Raw genomic sequence first — 20,340 nt, 5'->3', positions numbered from 1 at the left:
CAAATCGGTCAAGAGATGACGGAGCTATGAGCTAAAAGTTTGTACCTGAAAAAAACACAACTCGGAGCCATTCTATGATCCAGTATGCCGCGGCTAAAAAACAACAACAACAAAATAAACACGGTGCACTTAGACGTTTATTAAAAGCGAAACGATTATTTGATCCATCTTCACCTGAGTATGTTCCACAGTGGCTCAGCGACAAGTCCCAGGACCTCTAACGCTAAAATCCGGACATTTAATCCCGAGGCAGAACAGTGTACAGAATTTATTGTGTAGCTTTGAGCTAAAATAAAACAAAACAAACACGTGAAGAAAGACATTTTTGTTGATATGACATTGAAAATGTAAAAAACATCTATTTTGTAAAGTAAAACAAACATCGTGTTGTTTCACAATATCAATTGTGTTCCCTCCTAAACTATGTGTATGTAGATTTATAAAATTCAACACAAAGGTTGTGTATCAGTCAACACACTTGTGTTCTGTTTTATTGTTGTTTTTCTTAGCGCAAAGCTATATGATAGACTACCTACACTCTGTCCACTGCCTATATATTGTTAGCCCATAGCGATTGTATTGTTTTAACTTCAACTTGTGTTGTTATTTTAAGCACGTTATACAGTTTACTAACAATTTGTTTTAATCTTTTCTTATGTATAATTTTGTAATGATTTGAGCAGTTTACTAGAAGAAGTGAACATTTCACTCACTAGATATCTATTAAACCATGATTCGAAACAGTTTGTGAAGTCCAAATTTTCCCTAATTAAATCGTTTCGTTGAAAACAGTTTGTGAAGTCATAGTTTTCCCAAATGAAATTGCTTCACTTGAATCAGATGTGCAGCCATAGTTTCCCAGTGAAATCACTTCGTTCGAAACAGTTTGTTGCCATAGTTTCCTCAATAAAATCACTTCGTTCGAAACCAGTTTGTAAAGTCATATCTTCTCCAGTGAAATCGTTTCGTTGAAAACAGTTTGTAAAGTCACAGCTTCCCCCAGTGAAATCAGTTTAACTGAATTAATGTGTGAAGTCACAATTTCCCTCAATTAAATCGATTTATTTCTCAAAAGAGTGTGTGAAGACATTTTGTCAATTTCTTTCAATGAAATTCTTTTTTTCGACCGTTTGTGAAGTTATAGTTTCCCCCAGTGAAAATGCTCTCATTCGAAAGCAGTATCTTAATGTGTCATTTCCTGTCAAAATGGCAGACTTTCGGCCAGTTCTCTCTCTCTTTTTAAGAATATGAAGTATTTTTAAAGATATACGTCAGTCACAATACTTTGGAATCGAGGGTTGCTTTTGGAATATGGCTGGAATGATACGTTCAATGTTTCATGGCTCCCCAGTGGCTCAGCTGTAAGACTGAATGGCTTATAAAGCTCAGATAGCCCACTGTGCACTTTTGGACTTAGCAATAAACAAAGACAATGTTTCATAAAAAAAATGTTTTTAACCTTTCGTGCTTATGAGTTCCAAACGCTCAGTTTTGCTATGCTAAAGTTAAATATTTTATAAAAACAAAAAGACTGCCTCATATTTTTCTCTAAAAAGAACGTTTGTTCACTTTAGTAACCTTACAATGAAATAATAAAAATAAGGACTCTGAAGCCTACAAAATTATGTGTACATGATTATAATATGAATGAAACGACCTCTAACTGCTGCTTTTTCAAAGTATAAAGCAGGGAAATTATTGTTTTTATTTCATTTTTAAGCGCTATCTATATAGTGGGCCATTTGAACTGTGGCCACCGATTTTTAGTTTTATAAGCCTTCAGAGTTACAGCAAAGCCATTGAGGATTATTATTATTTTTTTTGTAAAATAACTTTACTGTCAAGTGGTTCAGACATTAATAGCTTAAGATTAATTTCGCCAAAAAATGTCGTACTCTTGTTTGATTACTATTTCTATAACTTATGGCGCATGCATTGTAAACACGTTCATCATATGAATATAAGCGCTTAATGAGTAAATATGAATGCCGTCACATGCACTTCGATAGGTGCTTTTTACATTAGTGCTACGTTGTTGTTTAACATGTTTTATTTTTTTAATCATTCCGTTTCGTAAGCCACTTTCCAAAGTACGAGAATAAAAATACAAAGTAGCAACAAGACAATATGATTTTTGTTTAATAAAATCCTGAGGTCCAGAAAAAATTTGAATATGATCAAATGGTTCGAAAAAAAAATTACTTAAGACGATTTAGTGAAATCACACAAAAATACTTTACTAAAATGCTTTTTTATAATTACATTTTTGTCATTTCTATGACAATATAACTAATTGTATATCAATATTGAAAGCTTTATGATTGAAACTAGACTGGGTGCTGTGCTTATAGTGTCGAAAGCTTTATTTTTCAAACTAAATTATAGTAGTTCTTAATTTTTTAATGTTATCGTTATAACAAATGTTGAAAATTGTTCTAAACATGAAAACTTAAAATCATTAATAGCATCATAATTCCTGTATTTTTAAACTAAAAAATAGTAAGTGTCATGATATAAAAGACTTTAATTTAGATATTATTGATTAATTCGTTTTGTGAGTGAATATTTTGTTATTGTTTAGTTTTGTTATAATAAGAGTTCAAATCAGACAAATGTAGGAAGTTGTGTTTATAAGTCATTGATATTGAGATTATCGGATGTCGCATGCAATACGTTGAAGTCGAGAATATAGAGATTTCTAGAAGGCGGGCAGATGATTAAGTGATAGGCCTGACGATTAACATAGGCTTAACGTTTAATATGTTAGAGTAAGACTAACAGTAGAAAAGCAAATAAGAAGAAGAATTTATTCCGTCAATACATGGTTCTAAAGTAATTGAATCAGCCTGAGTGAACTTTGACAAAAGGAACAGAGGATCTTCAAAAGAAAGAAGACCAAACGATTAAGGTAACTCGCACCACAATTGTAAGTGAATCACACACAGAATACTAGTGCGATAGTAATAGAGAATATAGTTCGGCTTGTGAACTGAAATTCTAAAGCAACTGAAAAGGCCAAAGTGGACTTTGACAAGAATATATATATATATATATATATATATATATATATATAGTGCTTATGATATATCTATAATATCTATAGTGTGAAGAATTTATTGTACAAACGTTTAACTTGTTCCGAATATATATATATATATTATTTTGAAAACAAGTGAAGTACGTGCTGTTCATTTATCGTTGAATTTATCGCTAAAAAGTCACAGACGCCTACTGTAGAAGAATCCTAAACCCAACAACAACACAGTACATATTCATACTATTAAGAAATATAAATAAAAGCCTTTTATTTGGACAATTGGAAAAATAATTATATTTTAAATTCTGACAGTAAGAATTCCTTATTTTACTAAAGAAAGGTTATTAAAATACTTAATAGGGAAAACTGAAGTTTTATGAGCTTATTGTGTTACTCTGTGAGTCATGTGGTCGTTATTTTGCTTTTAATGGCAGTGATTAATTTTAGCGAATTTTGTAAACGACATTTTCTTAAATTTCAAACAGAGAATCATGTCAGCAAAAATCCATGCCTACCAACATCCATGTCCTAGTTCTAGTCGTTTTGAAACGTTAAATCTCAATTTGTTATTTAGACTTCATTTCACAAAGATTCATCGTTAATTTTCTTAAATACATCTGTTGAAAATTTTAAAACGTGTCCGTAGTATGATAATTTCTATGGCAATCTTAGTTTTATCTACATATATGTTTCACTATCACCTTTCAAAAAAAAGAACAAAGGAAAATGCAGTCGCACAGTCATGGTAGATATAATAGGCATGTTAGATTAAAAGGTAAAAACAAGATTTCTGTAACACTGGAACGCTTAATATGTTTCAGCATAGCACATTAATACTAGAAATAAGCGCCCTTATAACATCAAAATCTTGTTTTTATTTAATTAGACACTCAACATTTCGCTTTAGAGCTTCTTCAGGAGCGTTCATTAAAACACAAACCGAAACTAACAGTACAAAGCTTCAAAGAATAAAAAAGAAGAAGCTGTAAAGTGTAACGTTGAGATCTTATAACACCAAAATGTTGTTTGTAATCAGATAGCATATTGGTGTATAGAAGACATATTAATACTAGAAATAAACGACTACAAAAATTAAATTATGGGCATAGCAGATTGTTTGAAATAATATTAGTGTAACGTTAATAGATTAACAATTATTTTTTTTTGTAGCAGTTATTTTGGCTTAACAAATATGTACACTTAACAGGCATCCATTGTACACTTAGCAAGGATGTTATTTCACATAAACATATATATATCTTTTTGTATATACACGATCATATTTATTGGGCTTTATTGGTATTTTATACATGATACTATTCAGTGCTTTATACCGTTTTTTTTGTATTCATGATTATAAAGAATGAATTCAGTGTGGGTTTGAAATAATCTTTTCCTGATAGTACTTATATAAATTTTATGTTCTGTAAATGTTTTCGTTAATATATATATATACATATATATGAAGAAAAACGATAACTGTTAATTATAATTGAGGTTTTTATACAGGATAATTCTTTTCCTACATTTTGTATTTGTAAGTGTCATATGGCACGTGAACGACACGCAAATTGGAACATTGCACTACATACTTGGGATATTCAGTGGATTGTAAACGACATGTTCAGTATATCCTTTTTGCGATGTCACGTGACACATCATTCCGTAGAATAGTATGAATTATGTTCTATAAAAATCATATATCTCCTGAGTTACTACGCCGTCAGACTCCAGTATAGTTTATGGGTTACTTTACAATAACCTCAAGGAAAAATTCACGAGGGTTCAAATTGGGTGAAAATCGCGCTCTCAGGGGGGGGGGAGTGGATCAGCCGAATCCCCTATTTTTGTGATGAAAAAATATGCTTATATAGTTATAGTGCAGCTGCTTATGGTATTTAAAGTTTTCTACATAGTCTACATTCTTCTGAAGAATTAGCATTTTTGGGCTTGAAATAAATGCATGCAATGGCTTTTGTTGACAATTTGTAATTGGAAGTCCAAAGCCGTATTGCTACTGATAGGTTTTGTAGGCCGGATTCTTTACAGTAGGTGTCTGTGACTTGTTGGCGATAAATTTCAACAATAAACAAACAGTAACATAGTCCAATTGTTTTGAAATAATATGTTAAAACAAGTCAAACGTATATACAAACGTTCGTTATACCGTTGGTTTTCACAGTTGTATCCAAAGCTTTAGATAATTGTCTCTTTTTTTCGTGAAAGTCCACACAGGCTGGTTCAGTTATTTTAGAACACAAATGACAAGACAAATTATTTCTTCTCTACTCTGTTATTACAAGATAGGCTGTGATAATTTCACTTTAAAAACCGCCACTTTGTGCTCATTATCTCTAAACTCACAATCTAAATAATAATCTTTGACATGTATTTCTACTCCGACAGAAGTCTTGAACATTCCACGCAATACTATTCAATACTCTACTCAATTAAAACAACGAGAATAATTCAGGAAGTTCTAGTAACATGACGTAACAATATTACAGTCGCTAACTCATAACAATTGAACGTACACGCTACACAACGTATGGTTCCTAAACAGTTATATAAACTTGCCATAAACTCTCGCTTCTAAAAATAACTAAATATGACATACCCGCACTATATGAATTATCCAAATAATAAGGCTCATATTAAACTGAAACTGAAACAGTCTTGTATATCTAACAGCTACACATGGTTTTGAGCACAAGTAAGCTTCGGCGTGTGACGGAAACAGAAGTATAAAGCGATTGTGGATTTGAGATTTAAGCATTTTTGTAGGTTTTTATTTTCGCACAAGGAAGGAGATGAGAAATGTACGAATCTTAAACCGATTTGAAAGCCCCCAGTGGCACAGCGGTATGTCTGCGGACTTACGACGCTAGAATCCGGGTTTCGATACCCGTAGTGGGCAGAGCACAGATAGCCCATTGTGTAGCTTTGTGCTTAATTACAAACAAACAAATCGATTTGAAAAGTACCCGTTATATGAGTAAAAGTCTGGCTCATAAGACTACACACTCTACGATATATAAGCTAGACCTTCGACAATTCTTATTGAACAGAATGAAGCGCCTATGTGTAACCGATTGCAACGATATACGAGTGTTTTTTGCCAACAAAAGAAAAGGATTGGCACATGACGACCAAGGTACACAACTCTGCCGCTTTAGTAACTAATATTGGCTTTGGCGTGTAAGTAGAATATTTACCTTGTGTTGTGCTATGCACATGTCTGGTGTTTTAGATTACAAAGTTTGTGTTTAATCGATAAATACTTATGCACGATATTATAATTCGTCTATGTATAGTTGGGTACAACAACAATTTTTAACTATAGATTTTATGTATCATATAAACTACAATGTTGTTTTAAAGCTATATACTGGTCGTCACTTCAAAATTGCTACATATTTTTGTTTTCAGACACTGCTAATGACATAACCCAGTCACCATCTTATTCTTTCTCTGGTGCTGGCGATGACTGTGAAGCTTGTGAGATTGACACTACTGAGCTATATTCTTGTGGTTATTATATCAATGATATGCAAGCTAGTTTATTTGAGCCTCAAACTGCTTCAAGCACTGACAACTCCGTTCTTCCTGGACCATTATCATCGCACTACACTACAGCAATCATGGATTTATCAGAGATTTCTCATGGTATTTATATAGTCACTGAGCCATGCATTGACATCGGCAATTGATTGATACCAACGAAATCACTTTATGAACAATGCCAAGCTATTAGTAATCTTCAAATGCTGAAAAGTATTCCTATCTTTATAAGCACCACCAAAAGTTCGTCCTACCACCTTTTCTCATGGGTTTAACCACAAATTGAAAATAGCTTGGCTTGAAAAATACCCATGATTATTATACAGCCGAAAACTGGATGGCATCTTTTGTGGTCCTTGTGCTACCCTTCTTCCAGTGCATAGTCGACGTGATAAAATAGTGCTTGTCAACAAATCATTTAACAACTGGGTAAAAATGAGTGATACTTTAAGCAACCATTCTAAGTTTGTTTATTATCGTGATTCTGTGCAGGCTGCTGATGCTTTGAAGGCTTTCATTGAACATCCATCATTCAGTAGAACTGAAATTATTACCAACAGCGCCCTTCAATCACGTTATAACTCAGAATAAACACATTATTCGTCGAAATTTGTTTTTAGGAAGACAAGGCTTGGCATTTCGTGGCTATACCGAAAATGCAATTCTTCCAGAAATCCTAGCAATTTTCTGGGCTTGCTGAAACATTATGTTGAAAATGATGAAATACTGAGAGCTCATTTGTATCGTCCCAAAGCAAAATAATGCTATATATTTATCTCCCACATTATCAGTGTCATAGCATATGACGTAATTCGAGTAGAAATTATTGATGAAGTAAAAAAAAGGTTGGATTATACTCTGTTCTTGGTGATGAAGTTTCTTCTCACAATGTGGACATTTACCAATATGTTGTAAACAACAACTGTGAAGTTAGGGAATAATTTAGTGCCTTTGTTAAGCTAAAGAGGGTCAGAGCAACAGATATTTTATGTACAGTTACAAAGATATTGACTGATGTTGGATTATGTCTAAATGAATTGCGTAGTCAAGGATATGATGAAGCATCCTCCATGACTGGCGAAAGATCTGGTGTCCAAAAATAACTTCGAGATATGCAAAGCAGGGCCTTGTACACCCATAGCACAGGTCAATCACTTAATCTTACTATTACAAATTAACGTTCAGTCCCACCAATATGAAATTGTATCTATCAAGTTAAAGGAATAACTATTTGGATTAAATCCTCACCCAAACTTGGGAAACTATTAAAGCCAATCTATCAAAAGGACATCCAGCATGAAGCAGCATTAAACACTGGGTTAAGAATATTGAAGTTGGGAAAGGTCCTGTTTATGTCATCCATTCTTAGTTCATGTGTGTGAGATTATTGTGTATGGAGATGATAATTTTGAAATTTCTATTGACAATTGGGCTGTTGAAGATAAGAAAAATGCTATGACTTATCTAAAAATATTGCAATCCTTTGAATTCATTTTTTGTTTAACAGCTTTACAACGTTCCCTTTACTATTTGAAAGAAGCTTCTGTAAATGTGCAATGTCAAAGCCAAGACATTGTTTCTGGTGTTTCCCTAATAGAACAATGCTGTAAAGAACTGATTTCACTAAGAGTGAACGTAGATGATTATTCACATCGTATCTTCAAGCACAGCAGTAATATTGCAAACAAATCTAATATTAATGTTAGCATGCCACAAGCTAGTCAACGACAAGTCCAACGTGCAAATACAGAATATAGTTCCGTGGAGGATTACTGTAAGAAAACAGTAATAACTCCTTTTATTAACCAAATTATCAGTAATCTTTCCTCCAGATTTGATGCACATGTAAAGCAAGCACTATCAATTCAGAAACTTGTGTCATTAAAACTCACACAAGAGTTTTCTATCTCTGATATAAGTCAGGCCATAGATTTTAACAGGACTTTTGATCTCACAAATTAGAACCCCCATTTCAAACATTCTGTGTACGGGCCTGACATTGAAGACCAGGATAACCTATATCCACAGACATCAATGGACCATTTCGAAAGAGTATTATATCAGTATAAGTTTTGCTATTGTGCTGCCACCTACTGCACATGAATCGCTGGATCATGCTATACAATATTGCTATGTTTCGTATCGTTCATGTGCCGTGCGTCAGATTGTTACAAAAACAGGGTGTAAAGAAAATGACAACATATGATCCAGTTCATTATACACGCGAAATTGTTTATGAGAACCGTTGATAACAGTAAAGGTTAAAGGTTATGACTGCAAGAATTACTCCTGGAAGCTGTTCACTTTATGCTGGGGAATAAATTTAATTTGCTTTCTGTGATACAGAAGCTTATACAGAAGTCAGTTTATATTTACAAAAAAAATTATCAAGAAAATATTGATATTTATGTGCGTTTCTAACTTAGCTAAAAAAAAACACAAAAACTAACTCATATTAGGTAAATAATATATTCAGTTTCGGTTCGCGCAGAAAATAACTCATTGGTAGAGATTCGTATGATTTTACACTACCTTAGATATCACGTGTCCAGTCATTGAACTCGTTAAAAACTTGGCTTGGTGGTTAGGGCGTTCTGTTTGGTGATTTGAACCGGCGACCGTCAGATTGCTTGTTTTTGATTTTGCTTGTAGATTGTTTGAAATTAAGCACAAAGCTACACAATGGGCTATCTGTGCCATGCCCACCAAGGGTATCGAAACCCGGTTTTTAGCGTTGTAAGTCCGCAGACATACCGCTGTGCCACTGGAGAGCCATAAATGTTTAGAACTGTATTTATGTTTCAAGTTGTGAAACTGCAATGTTGTGGTTTACTAATCAGCAACGATTACGAAGGGAAAATATCTCTTTTTGTGGTATTTATTTCCCAAAAGAAACGGTTCATTTGATCTGAACTTAAATGGGTTGTCTGAAGTTATATCCCTATATGGGAACTAATCCTATGGCTAGTCCACTTGAAACTGTAACATAATAGAAAAAGAAACACTTTGATATTTGTTTTATTCAAGTACAAAAACTGAATATAGAAGAGGATGGAGTAGGGAAGCTTGCATATAATTTTTTATTTAATTTGCTTGTGGCCTGGTGGTGAGGGCACTCGACTCGCAATCTGCAGTTCGCAGCTGTGAGGGCGTTATAATGATATAGTCAATCCCACTTTTCGTTGGCAAAAGAGTAGTCCAAGAGCTGGCAGTGGGTGGTGAGGGCACTCGACTCGCAATCTGCAGTTCGCAGCTGTGAGGGCGTTATAATGATATAGTCAATCCCACTTTTCGTTGGCAAAAGAGTAGTCCAAGAGCTGGCAGTGAGTGGTGTTGACTAACTGCCTTCCCTCCAGCCTAACACATTTAAATTAGGGTTTGTTTTGTAATTAAGCACAAAGCTACACAATGGGCTATCTGTGCTCTGCCCACCACGGGTATCGAAACCCGGATTCTAGCGTTGTAAGTCCGAAGACATACCGCTGTGCTACTGGGAGGCGTTAAATTAGGGACGGCTAGTTTATATAGCCATAGAGTAGCTTTACGCAAAATCTCAAAACAAATAAACTGACTTGAATCACCATCCAATTAAAGCTTAGTGATCAATGAATAGTTTAACAGAATAACAAGCGTACCAGAAATACAACTGTTGATACTGACTTGCGCCATATTTGATTTATCAAAATATAATAACTGAATTATCATCATTTTATAATTTTTGCTCCAGACTACCGTCTGTAAATCCTTTACTTACTTTTTTTTTCCAGCTTGGAATATGCTTAATTAATACTGCACGGTCATTGGTCACCACATAATGCTATTGACAAAGTACTCGAGTCACAATTAGACAACGAAAAAACATATACTCATTGTCGAGTGGAAACTAAAAGTCTCATTAGCTCATATCTTTTCCTTTGTAAGAACTCTGTTGTTGCTTGGATACGAATCCGTCAGTGCTCTTTAATAACGTAGTTTGTAGTCTTTGTACGAAAATATCACACGATGAACAATTTTAAGGAGAACTGTTGAACTAACTGTGTTAAATTTAATATAAAATAAACTCGAAAAGTTTATTTTTCTGCTAGTTTCTAATCTATAAGACATTTCGCTACTGACTATTCACTTAACCATTGAGAAAGTTCATAACTTCTGAAAACGAAACAAAAGCAATAACATTTTGTAATTGAGTATATACAATCTTGGCCAAAATGTTTGCATATTTTGTAACAAATAAGATCATTATTATTAAGATGGAATACAAATACACTTATTGCTATAAACTGAGAAATGTATGTTATATTAAACATCTACATATGTAATTTGTATAATGAGACCGGTTCTATGAATATTATGAACGATTCATTAGAACAGCAAATAATTTTATCTAACACCTTTAGAATGATGTGTAATTCAATATTTCACTTATCACAATAAAACCTTACCAAAACATATATAATGACAAAATATAACATCAAGTTATTATAAATAACGTCTGTAACCTTATATCAGTTCATATTAAACATTAAGTACTTGGTTGGTCCTCCTCGTACTCTAATAACACCCGCAAGGTGACATGGCATGCTGTCGATGAGGTTTTTGATGTAACCTACCATGATTTCATTTTAACATGTCACTAGAAGGCGCAGCAACTCAGCTATAGTATCTGGTTTAGGGTCATGGCTAGTAATTTTCTAGCTAGCTCTGCCCAACACTTCTCAATGGGACTAAAATCTGGAGAATTTGCTGGCCATGGCAATCTTGTAACATCCTTCTGGTCGAGATATTCCTGTGCAATACGCACACTGTGGGTAGTGGCATTGTCATCGTGGAACATAAAGTTATTGCCAAACCTTGCTTTAGCATATGGCAGAAATATCGTCTCCATGTGATGCCTGTAGGACGCACCATTGACGTTTCCTGAAGGATATGAAGAGCATTTTTTACAGCCTGATGAATAGCTGCTCAAACATGTACTGCACCACCTCCTGTGTGTTCCTTGTGGAAAAGGCAATCTTTCCTTATCTCTTCTTCAAGCAAACGACGAACACAAATCCTACCATTAGCTTTAACAAGCCGGAAACAGGACTCATATGAAAATATGGTATGTCTCCAGTGTCCTAACTGTAAGTTGGCTTGCTGTCTTGCCCGAGTAACACGTTGACGGTGGTAAATTCTGGTTAATATCGGTTTACAGATAGTCCTTATTGCAAAATAACCTTGTTTGGTCAGTCTCCTATTCACTGTTTTTCTGGATACCTTGGGATGAATGTATTCATGCCAGTCCTGTCTTAAAGTGTTGCAAGACTTCTTTCGACCTTAACGTGTTATCCAGATCAAAACACGTTCATATCGGGAAGTAGTTTTTTGGCGTCTACCAGTTGACTTTCCTGGAACAACGCTTTCTGTAGTCCCATGACATTTAAGGATTCTGGATTCAGTACATTGGGGGGTACCCTACTGTTCTGGCAATGTCCATTCGTTTCATACCATTTTTGGACAGTCGAATAATTTGAAGTCCTATAACTTCTGGCACGTGACGAGACATGACTATATACCAAGTACAGAGAAACTGTCTGAACAAAGGGCTGATTTGTTTAGGAAAAGGTTGTACCAAAAGCACATCAATATTATACAAAACAATAATGTGTGTGTTTTGACGAACAAGTGCTCAAAACAACTTATATAGACCAGAATATTATCTCGTACATGTTTTCCGACCATACGCCACCTTCTCTGTTACTCTTCGGGACTTAATAACTATTCCATGCATGTATACAATAACATCAATATAGAACAGTATGCAAACATTTTGGCCAATACTGTATTGATGCATCTACCTTCCAATTATACCATATTTCGAAGTGATATCTCTAACACACAATTTTAACGAAATATTTACTTACTCTAATGCTCGGAACAGATCCTTTGTGCAGTCGTCGATAAAGCCTTTGAATGTTTGAGTACATTTTGTTTGTTTGTTTTAGAATTTCGCTCAAGCTACACGAGGGCTATCTGCGCTAGCAGTCCTTAATTTAGCAGTGTAAGACTAGAGGAAAGGCAGCTAGTCATCACCACTCACCGCCAACTCTTGAGCTACTCTTTTACCAACGAATAGTGGGATTGACCGCCACATTATAACGCACCCACAGCTGAAAGGGCGAGCATGTTTGGTGCGACGGGGATTCAAACCCGCGACCCGCAGATTACGAGTCGAGCGCCCTAACCACCTGGCAATGTTTATACTTACGATACGTAGCTTACGCCATCTGTAGTTCATATTTTTAAAAAAATCAATACTGCTTGAAAACTGGAAGATGCTTTATTGTAAAGGTATATGTTTCTTCGAAATATAGTTTTATATACACCCTGTCAAGAAAGCCTTAACATGGTAGAAACAATGGTGATTTGTAACCTACAAATTGTTATAATGATAATTTACACAACAGCCATCCCCCTTGATAGATGGCTATTTTTTATGAAAACTGCTTCAAAAGTAAAAACATGTATTGTTTCATTTCAATAAATATTCATGATCTACATGAGCAAGAACTATTACCTGAAATCAGTATTGAGAAACCGTTGTTGTTTCAAACGTCTACATCGTCTTGGTGATTTGATCAACGATATATATTTTATATACAAACTCAACAGAATGTTTACGTAGTAAGAGCCATAGAGACAATCCTGTGTTTTGATCAACATGTCTGTAAATACTCCTTATAATTATTTTAGCTTTATTAACAGAAACATGGCATTGCTTCGGTGGCTTAAGTAACTTATTCTCCACCGTAGCGAGATCATTTTCTTCGTTCACGCTATGGACTGGGTTTCCATATCATATTACGATAATCCAAATTTGCACCTATTATAATTAAAGGTAATTTAACAGATATTTTACCACCTTACCTTTAATGTCATCTGCAGACTTTACTAGTTTACTAATTATATTCCTATCAATATCATTAATGCAAATACTAGAAAGCAAAGGCCCAACCACTGATATCTGGGGCAATCCTCCGTAACAAGGATTTAGTTCGAGTAGACTACACTAATAATAACCTTTTGCTTTCACCTATCCAATCAACATACAGTCCAATTAACTTTTCACAAATCCTATTGAAGTGCTTATCTTAGCTAATTAATCTTTTGTGTGCCATGATATCAAAAGCTTTTTGAAAATCTGAGTACACCAAATCCGCATCCTGTTCAGATGACAATTAGCACTCTCGATAAAATATAACAGTAATGCTAAATTTCCCTATTATTATTTCATTTTGGCTTTCATTTATGATATCATATTTAAGTAAATGATTTTTTTTAACTTTCTCTTATCAAACTATCTGTAATTTTTGCCACTACGAAAGTAGGACTAACTGACCTATAATTTCCAGGGCAATTCTTTGGCCACCCTCTGCCTAGTGACTTATCAAAAACGAAAGAGAAAAACTCGTATATTTGATATTTGACATCCTTTAAAATCTGTGACTCAGCTGTGAGTGTAAGAGCTTATAACGCTAAAATTCGGGTTTCGATAGCTACGGTGGGCAGAGCATAGACAGCTCATTGTGTAACATTGTTCTTTACGACAAACAAACAAATCTTTAAAAGTCTGGAGAAACCATCACTGGTCCTTGTTTGAACGAAACTACTACACGCGTATAAAGTTGTGGATATTTTCTTCGAAACACGTTGTTAATCTTTCAAAAATCGGTAAAGTTAAAGAATCACGATTAGAAGCAAATAAGATTTAAAATAACTAAAAACTGGAACCATTTGACTCCTGACTTGTGTTTTTAGCTACAAATTATTCACACGAAGTTGAGAAATTGCTACATTTATTAAAATACTAACTTCATCGCAGGACTAAAATGCTTTCAGTACTGAATTAGTGCTACTTCTATTAGTTTCAAATGTTATAGTTGTACTGTGATTTAATATTTTGTCTCCTAACGCATGGTCTGGTGGTTAGGGCGCTCGACTCGCAACCTGAGGGTCGTGGGTTCGAATCCCCGTCCCACCAAACATGCTCGCCCTCAGCCGTGGGAGTGTTATAATGTGACGGTCAATCCCGCTATTCGTTTGTAAAAGAATAGCCCAACATTTGCCGGTGGGTGGCGATGACTAGCTGCCTTTCCTCTAGTCTTACACTGCTAACTTAGGGTCTGCTAGCGCAGATAGCCCTCGTGTAGTTCTGTGCGAAATTAAACAAACAAACAAATCTTTCATTTAAATTCTTCTGTGTAATATTTTATAATAACGCAACTACCAGAATATGTTTTATTATTTCAACATATTAAAACTTAAGGTTGTAGCTTGGATGTTTATGATATATTACATATGTACATAAATTTGAAAGAGTTCATACCATAGGTGAAAATTACTATGCAGTAACGTGGTAAACATGTCACAGGAAAAATCAAACTCTGGGAAGAAACGTGGTGAACATGCCATAGATATAGATATGTTCAAACTCCAGGTAAAAGAGTTGTCTTCCCTCTAGTCTTACACTGCTAAATTGGGGACGGCTAACGCAAATAGCCCTTGTGTAGCTTTGTGCTAAATTCAAAATCAACCGAAAACAAACGCAGTGTTACCTTTAAGATAATAAATATCCCAGAACGTTAAAATAGATACACATTTAAAACCATTTTTAATTCAGGCCAATTTATGACCTCCAAAAAGTTGACTCTATACATTTCACCCTCATCATTAGGAGTGAAATTTTAAGATATGATAGTGTAATATTTATACCTTTTCAACTAGGCCATATCATCTGTACGTAGCTTTACTATTCCTACACAATTCTTAGAGAGCTTTCGCCACATTCTTATACAGATATTCGCCGGGCCTTTGTCTCTGTTAAATAATGACTCCCACTGGCACAGCGGTATGTCTGCGGACTTACAACGCTAGAAATCGGGTTTCGATCCCACCTAATAGGCAGAGCACAGACAATCCATTGTGTAGCTTTGCGCTTAGCTACAACACGGACCTTGCTTTTGTTAGTGATATCATTGAGGAATGCCCCCCAGAAAGACCAAAACCAAAGTTAATCGCCAGAACAACATAATTAGAAAACTCACCAGCTTGAACTGGAGGGGGGGGGGGCGTGACCCAACAACCATCAGGTTATTAGCACTTGCACTCAGAGTACACCTGCCTGGTTTTGAAACGCTCATCTCAAGTCAAAAATCTCGCCTCTACACTCAGTGACAGCTGCTGAATCATTGACTACTTAAAGCCAACCAACATAAACAGTCTGTACGTGGTGGCTGGAATCGCTTCACCAGACATCAAGAGAGCAGTGGCCAGCAGAGTGGAGCGAACTTTGCAGACACAAGACAGTAACCACCCTCTACATGGTCATGTGAAAGCAAAGAAGCGCCTGATATCACTGGACACTACGAGAGAGACCACGCATGAGAACCACGGAGACTGCTTCCAAGAGCTTCCACAAGACGCAGGACAGTAAACACCCTCTACATGGTCATGTGGAAGTAAAGAAGCGGATCTCTATCGTAGTGTCCAGTGGTATCAGGCGCTTCTTTATTTCCACACGACCATGTAGAGGGTGTTTACTGTCTTGTGGAAGCTATTGGAAGCAGTCTCCGTGGTTCTTCATGCGTGATCTCTCTCGTAGTGTCCAGTGATATCAAGACGCATGAAGAACCACGGAGACTGCTTCCAAGAGCTTCCATACACCAGCATTAACATAAAACCAGCTGAGCATTTCCTCAGAGGCTGGAGCACTTGGAAAAACCCCTCGATCGCCCATGTTTCCAGGTCGGCAGGTCTATGGTCAACATGGTGAAATAGGGGCACACTTGCGGACCCATTGTCTGCGACTGTGTTGAGAGACATACAATGAAACATCTACTCGTCTACCCACAACTCCTGATCCCATGCAAAAGATCTCGCTGTAGCCAAAGAACATGCAATCAAACATGTACAACACTGGATGGAAACCGTATAGGAATAGGTGGACACGACAAGAAGAAGAAGACATAATCTACCATGGTCTAGACTTTTTACCATCAAATTCATATCGAGTGTTACAGTATCTACTACGAGCTGTACATCTCACCACTGAAGTAACATTGGATGTTACATAGTCTACCATGACCTAGACCTTTTACTGTCTAAGTAGAATCGAGGATTACAGAATCTGTTATGACTACATCTTATGTTTTATCAAGTGTTATGAAATTCACTATGATCTGAAGTATTATCACCAAAATAGTGTTGAATGTTGCAGAAACTACCATTACCTGATTTGTTTACCACTAAAATATTAAGTGTTATAGAATTCACCATGATCTAATTTGATCACCAACGTATTGTTGAGTGTTATAAAATTTATATATGACCAGACCGTTTATACTGCTGAAGTGATATTGAATATTTTTGCAGAATCTGTTATGAACTGATATCTGAAATCTAACGTTGTATATAAATTTTACAACATACACTACTATATGTCGGATGTTATAGTATCCAGTGTATCTATTTAGCTATCATTTTATATGTTTTATTCTCTCTTACGTACTTTAGACACCTTCAGCAGCTACACACCGAGCATGCTCAGTACCGGCAATAAATTTCAACTGGGACTTAGCCGCCCCATTCACCGACGGCCACCCTCTTTACATTCTAATGGACCAACTAGTCCCTTGAAAAACGTTCCGAAACCAGCTGAAACTGATGAAAGTACGTCTTGGTCAACGTCTTCGTCGGATCTTCTATTCTAAGGTTAGGTTTCACGTTTTGATAACTGATATTTGATTAGTACTAGAGCAAAAAATTGGATGCTGCTCTCACTGTGTCACAGTTAGGAACAGTGTTAGGTCTACATGATGATCTTTGTTTTAACGTTAAACTGTACTTTTACAACTTTTGTTTTAGGCAACCAAAACGTTATGACGACGAGGATCAGTTTAGGAAGAAAGTCATCCAGTTCACCCACTGATAACCCCAATGGTTAATGAATAAAGCACCCCTTCCTTTAGAGGCTATTTTACGTTCAGCTCAGATAATTTTGTGTAGTTAGAGAAAAGTTCAATGTGCAGTTGGAATTTTAATTTTTTTGCATGTAAATTTTTTTGCATGTAAATACCAGAGAGCTGTAAAATCATATTTTTTTATCTAGAAATGTACGTCACATTTTAAGTTAATAATGGACGTTACAATATGATGTAAATTATAGCATCACTAGATAAAAAGTTTAAGACGATAACTGAAAACTATACTATGCTGAATGGCTGGTGGCAAGCTGCATCTTTGTATACTATCTGCAAACTTAGTATTCTTAAATTTTGTGTTTTTTGCATTGTTGCCTAGTCTTGTGAGATTAAAACTTAGTATTCTTAAATTTTGCGTTTCTTGCATTGTTGCCTAGTCTTGTGAGAAGATTAAAGAGAATATGATAATTCTAAACTTGTACCGATGTGTAGGCTTTTCATTAAACCAGTCAATCACCGAAACCACTCCTACAAACCCTTTATTGTATGTTGAAAACAGCTACTACAAAAACAATAGGTCCAAATAAACGACCTCAGAACAAGACGAACCCAAAAACCGCAGCCAGCAAATCTCAAAAAATTAAAGTGACTTTTAATATAAAACAAACCCAATTTCGCTTATTAAAAGTGGACTTGGAAACAATGTTTTCTTTGGCCGCAATGTAGCTTCCTGCACAGTGATCTCCCCAGTAGGAATAGGGCTAGTTTGTGCAGCTCTGAAAATTCCTTAAAATAGTCCCTACGACTCCCCTAGCACGAATGATTTCATTGAAATATATTAGCTGTGCTCAGTATGTCCCCTTTCTTGAACATCTCCAACTAGAACAGCATATTTAGCAGAATCTTCAAGCGATTTTAAATTTCCACATAAAAGTTTAAAAACTTTACAATGCGACATTACGCTTGGTTTCAGTCATTTTTACTGCCAATCTGTCATGGAATGAGATGGGCTAATCTTTGTTCTTTTAAAAATCATTCTAATATCGCTAAGCATATCTTAATCACTCAGAAATTCGCGCGATTTCAAAAATTAAATTGTAAAATTCTATGTTCATCATTTTAAAATTATGTGCTAATCCACAAGACTTAAATGAGCTTCTTTTAACAAGGTGTTCTAGGGTCATGAAAAAACGTGTGAATCCGTTTACAGAGTCAGAATGCACGTGTTTATCTTCATAGGTACCATTGTAATTCAAATTAAAGGCTAGTCTCACCACATTTGAAAGCATAACTTTGCTACTTGATTTGTAGTTGAGATTTAGCCTATTTTGATTTTTGATATATATTTTTCTCTAAACTTTGTAAATGCCAGTTTGTTGTTAGGCAAATAAATATTTAAAACAAAAAAGCCAAGGAAAAATTAAACCACCACTGTTTCAGTAGTAGAGCCAGTTCCAAGTTTGAGGTCTCTAAGAGCTCTGATCTGACTTAGGGTATCACAGGGTAACTATAGAAAGGCAAGGAATGTTTCGATTTAGCTGACCTATATAGGCCCTAATATATGCTCCAAAACCTGCTTTAGAACATCATGATAAACTTACTAGTCCCAGAAGTAGTCATTAGCCAATAATAAGGGAAAAGTAAGTAGAGCAGAAACAAGTCTGACAACTTTACAGTTTTTGCTATAAGCGGGTTTGTTTTTCTTTTTAATGACTTTCTGTAAAGTTTTGGACGGTTAGCGACTGTGGACCCAAATACCCCACAGGTGGAGCCACTTGGATCAGTTGAATACCCTTCCAAATTTTTTGGTGTCTTGAAGAATCAGAATAGAAAACCATGATTGATATCATACTGAAACGCCGAAAATTTACGCGCATATAAGCCCAAGCGCCGAATATTTTAAGCACCTAGCGACGCATCTGCTCTTCTTGTTAACGATATTATACAAAAATGGGAACTCCAAACAGTAAAAAAAAAACATACAAAGTTTGCAAGAAGAGATGCTGTTTTCAAACTGTATCAGCAAATTGCTTTTATGGCATTATTCTATAAGCTGTGAAGATCGAAATGCCCCTACCTCTACACTATAAAACAACTATCTACTAAATTTAAGAAACGAGACCCTAAAGAAATTCTTTAAAGCTTTGCAGCTAAAAACTACGAGGAATATCAAGTTCTTCTAAATCTAAACAGTTCAGAGATAGGCTTACTAAAATAAATTGCAACGTTTTGTTTGTGCAATGTTATGTATATATATATACGTATGCTTGCCGATGATGCCCTCCAGTAGCACAGCGGCATGTCTGCGGACTTACAACGCTAGAAACCGGGTTTCGATACTCGAGGTGAGCAAAGCATAGATAGCCATTTGTATAGCTTTGTGCTAAGCTGCAAACAAACATACAATGTTTACCGATGATAATGATGCTTAAGGCAGCAAATTATCAAAATTCGACCCTGCAACCGGCATTCATATATAAAGCATACTTGGTTGGGAAAAGGTCGATATATTCTACAGTCTCTTCAGCAGTACTTCAACTGGTATCCATATATATATACATGCAGTGCTTTTTTTTCTGGGTATAAAAGGATTCTGGAACTCTACAACCTTTTACAGTTGTTACTCCATCCCATCCCATGACGGCCCCGACATGGCCAGGTGGTTAGGACGCTCGACTCGCAATCTGCAGGTCGCGTGTTCGAATCCCCATCACCAAACATGCTCACCCTTTCAGCCGTGGGGGCATTATAATGTGACGGTCAATCCCACTATTTGTTGGTAAA

General features: G+C 35.6%; 1 protein-coding gene across 3 annotated transcripts in view; it reads left to right on the top strand.

Moving 5' to 3' along the window:
* LOC111086416 overlaps positions 1 to 20,340 on the top strand; it is a 39,919-nt gene that overhangs the window by 12,831 nt on the left and 6,748 nt on the right. For all 3 annotated transcript variants that reach the window (XR_002611132.1, XM_022389157.1, XM_022389158.1), the window contains exon 3: positions 17,150 to 17,347. Coding sequence is in view for 2 of the 3 variants with exons in the window: in XM_022389157.1 (XP_022244865.1) it covers positions 17,150 to 17,346 (197 nt within the window). In the remaining variant the exon portion in view is untranslated. The remainder of the gene's footprint in view (positions 1 to 17,149; positions 17,348 to 20,340) is intronic.

Source organism: Limulus polyphemus, unplaced genomic scaffold (assembly GCF_000517525.1).
Source record: "Limulus polyphemus unplaced genomic scaffold, Limulus_polyphemus-2.1.2 Scaffold1078, whole genome shotgun sequence".
Taxonomy (NCBI): Eukaryota; Metazoa; Arthropoda; class Merostomata; order Xiphosura; family Limulidae; genus Limulus; species Limulus polyphemus.
This window is presented reverse-complemented; position numbering and strand designations above follow the sequence as displayed.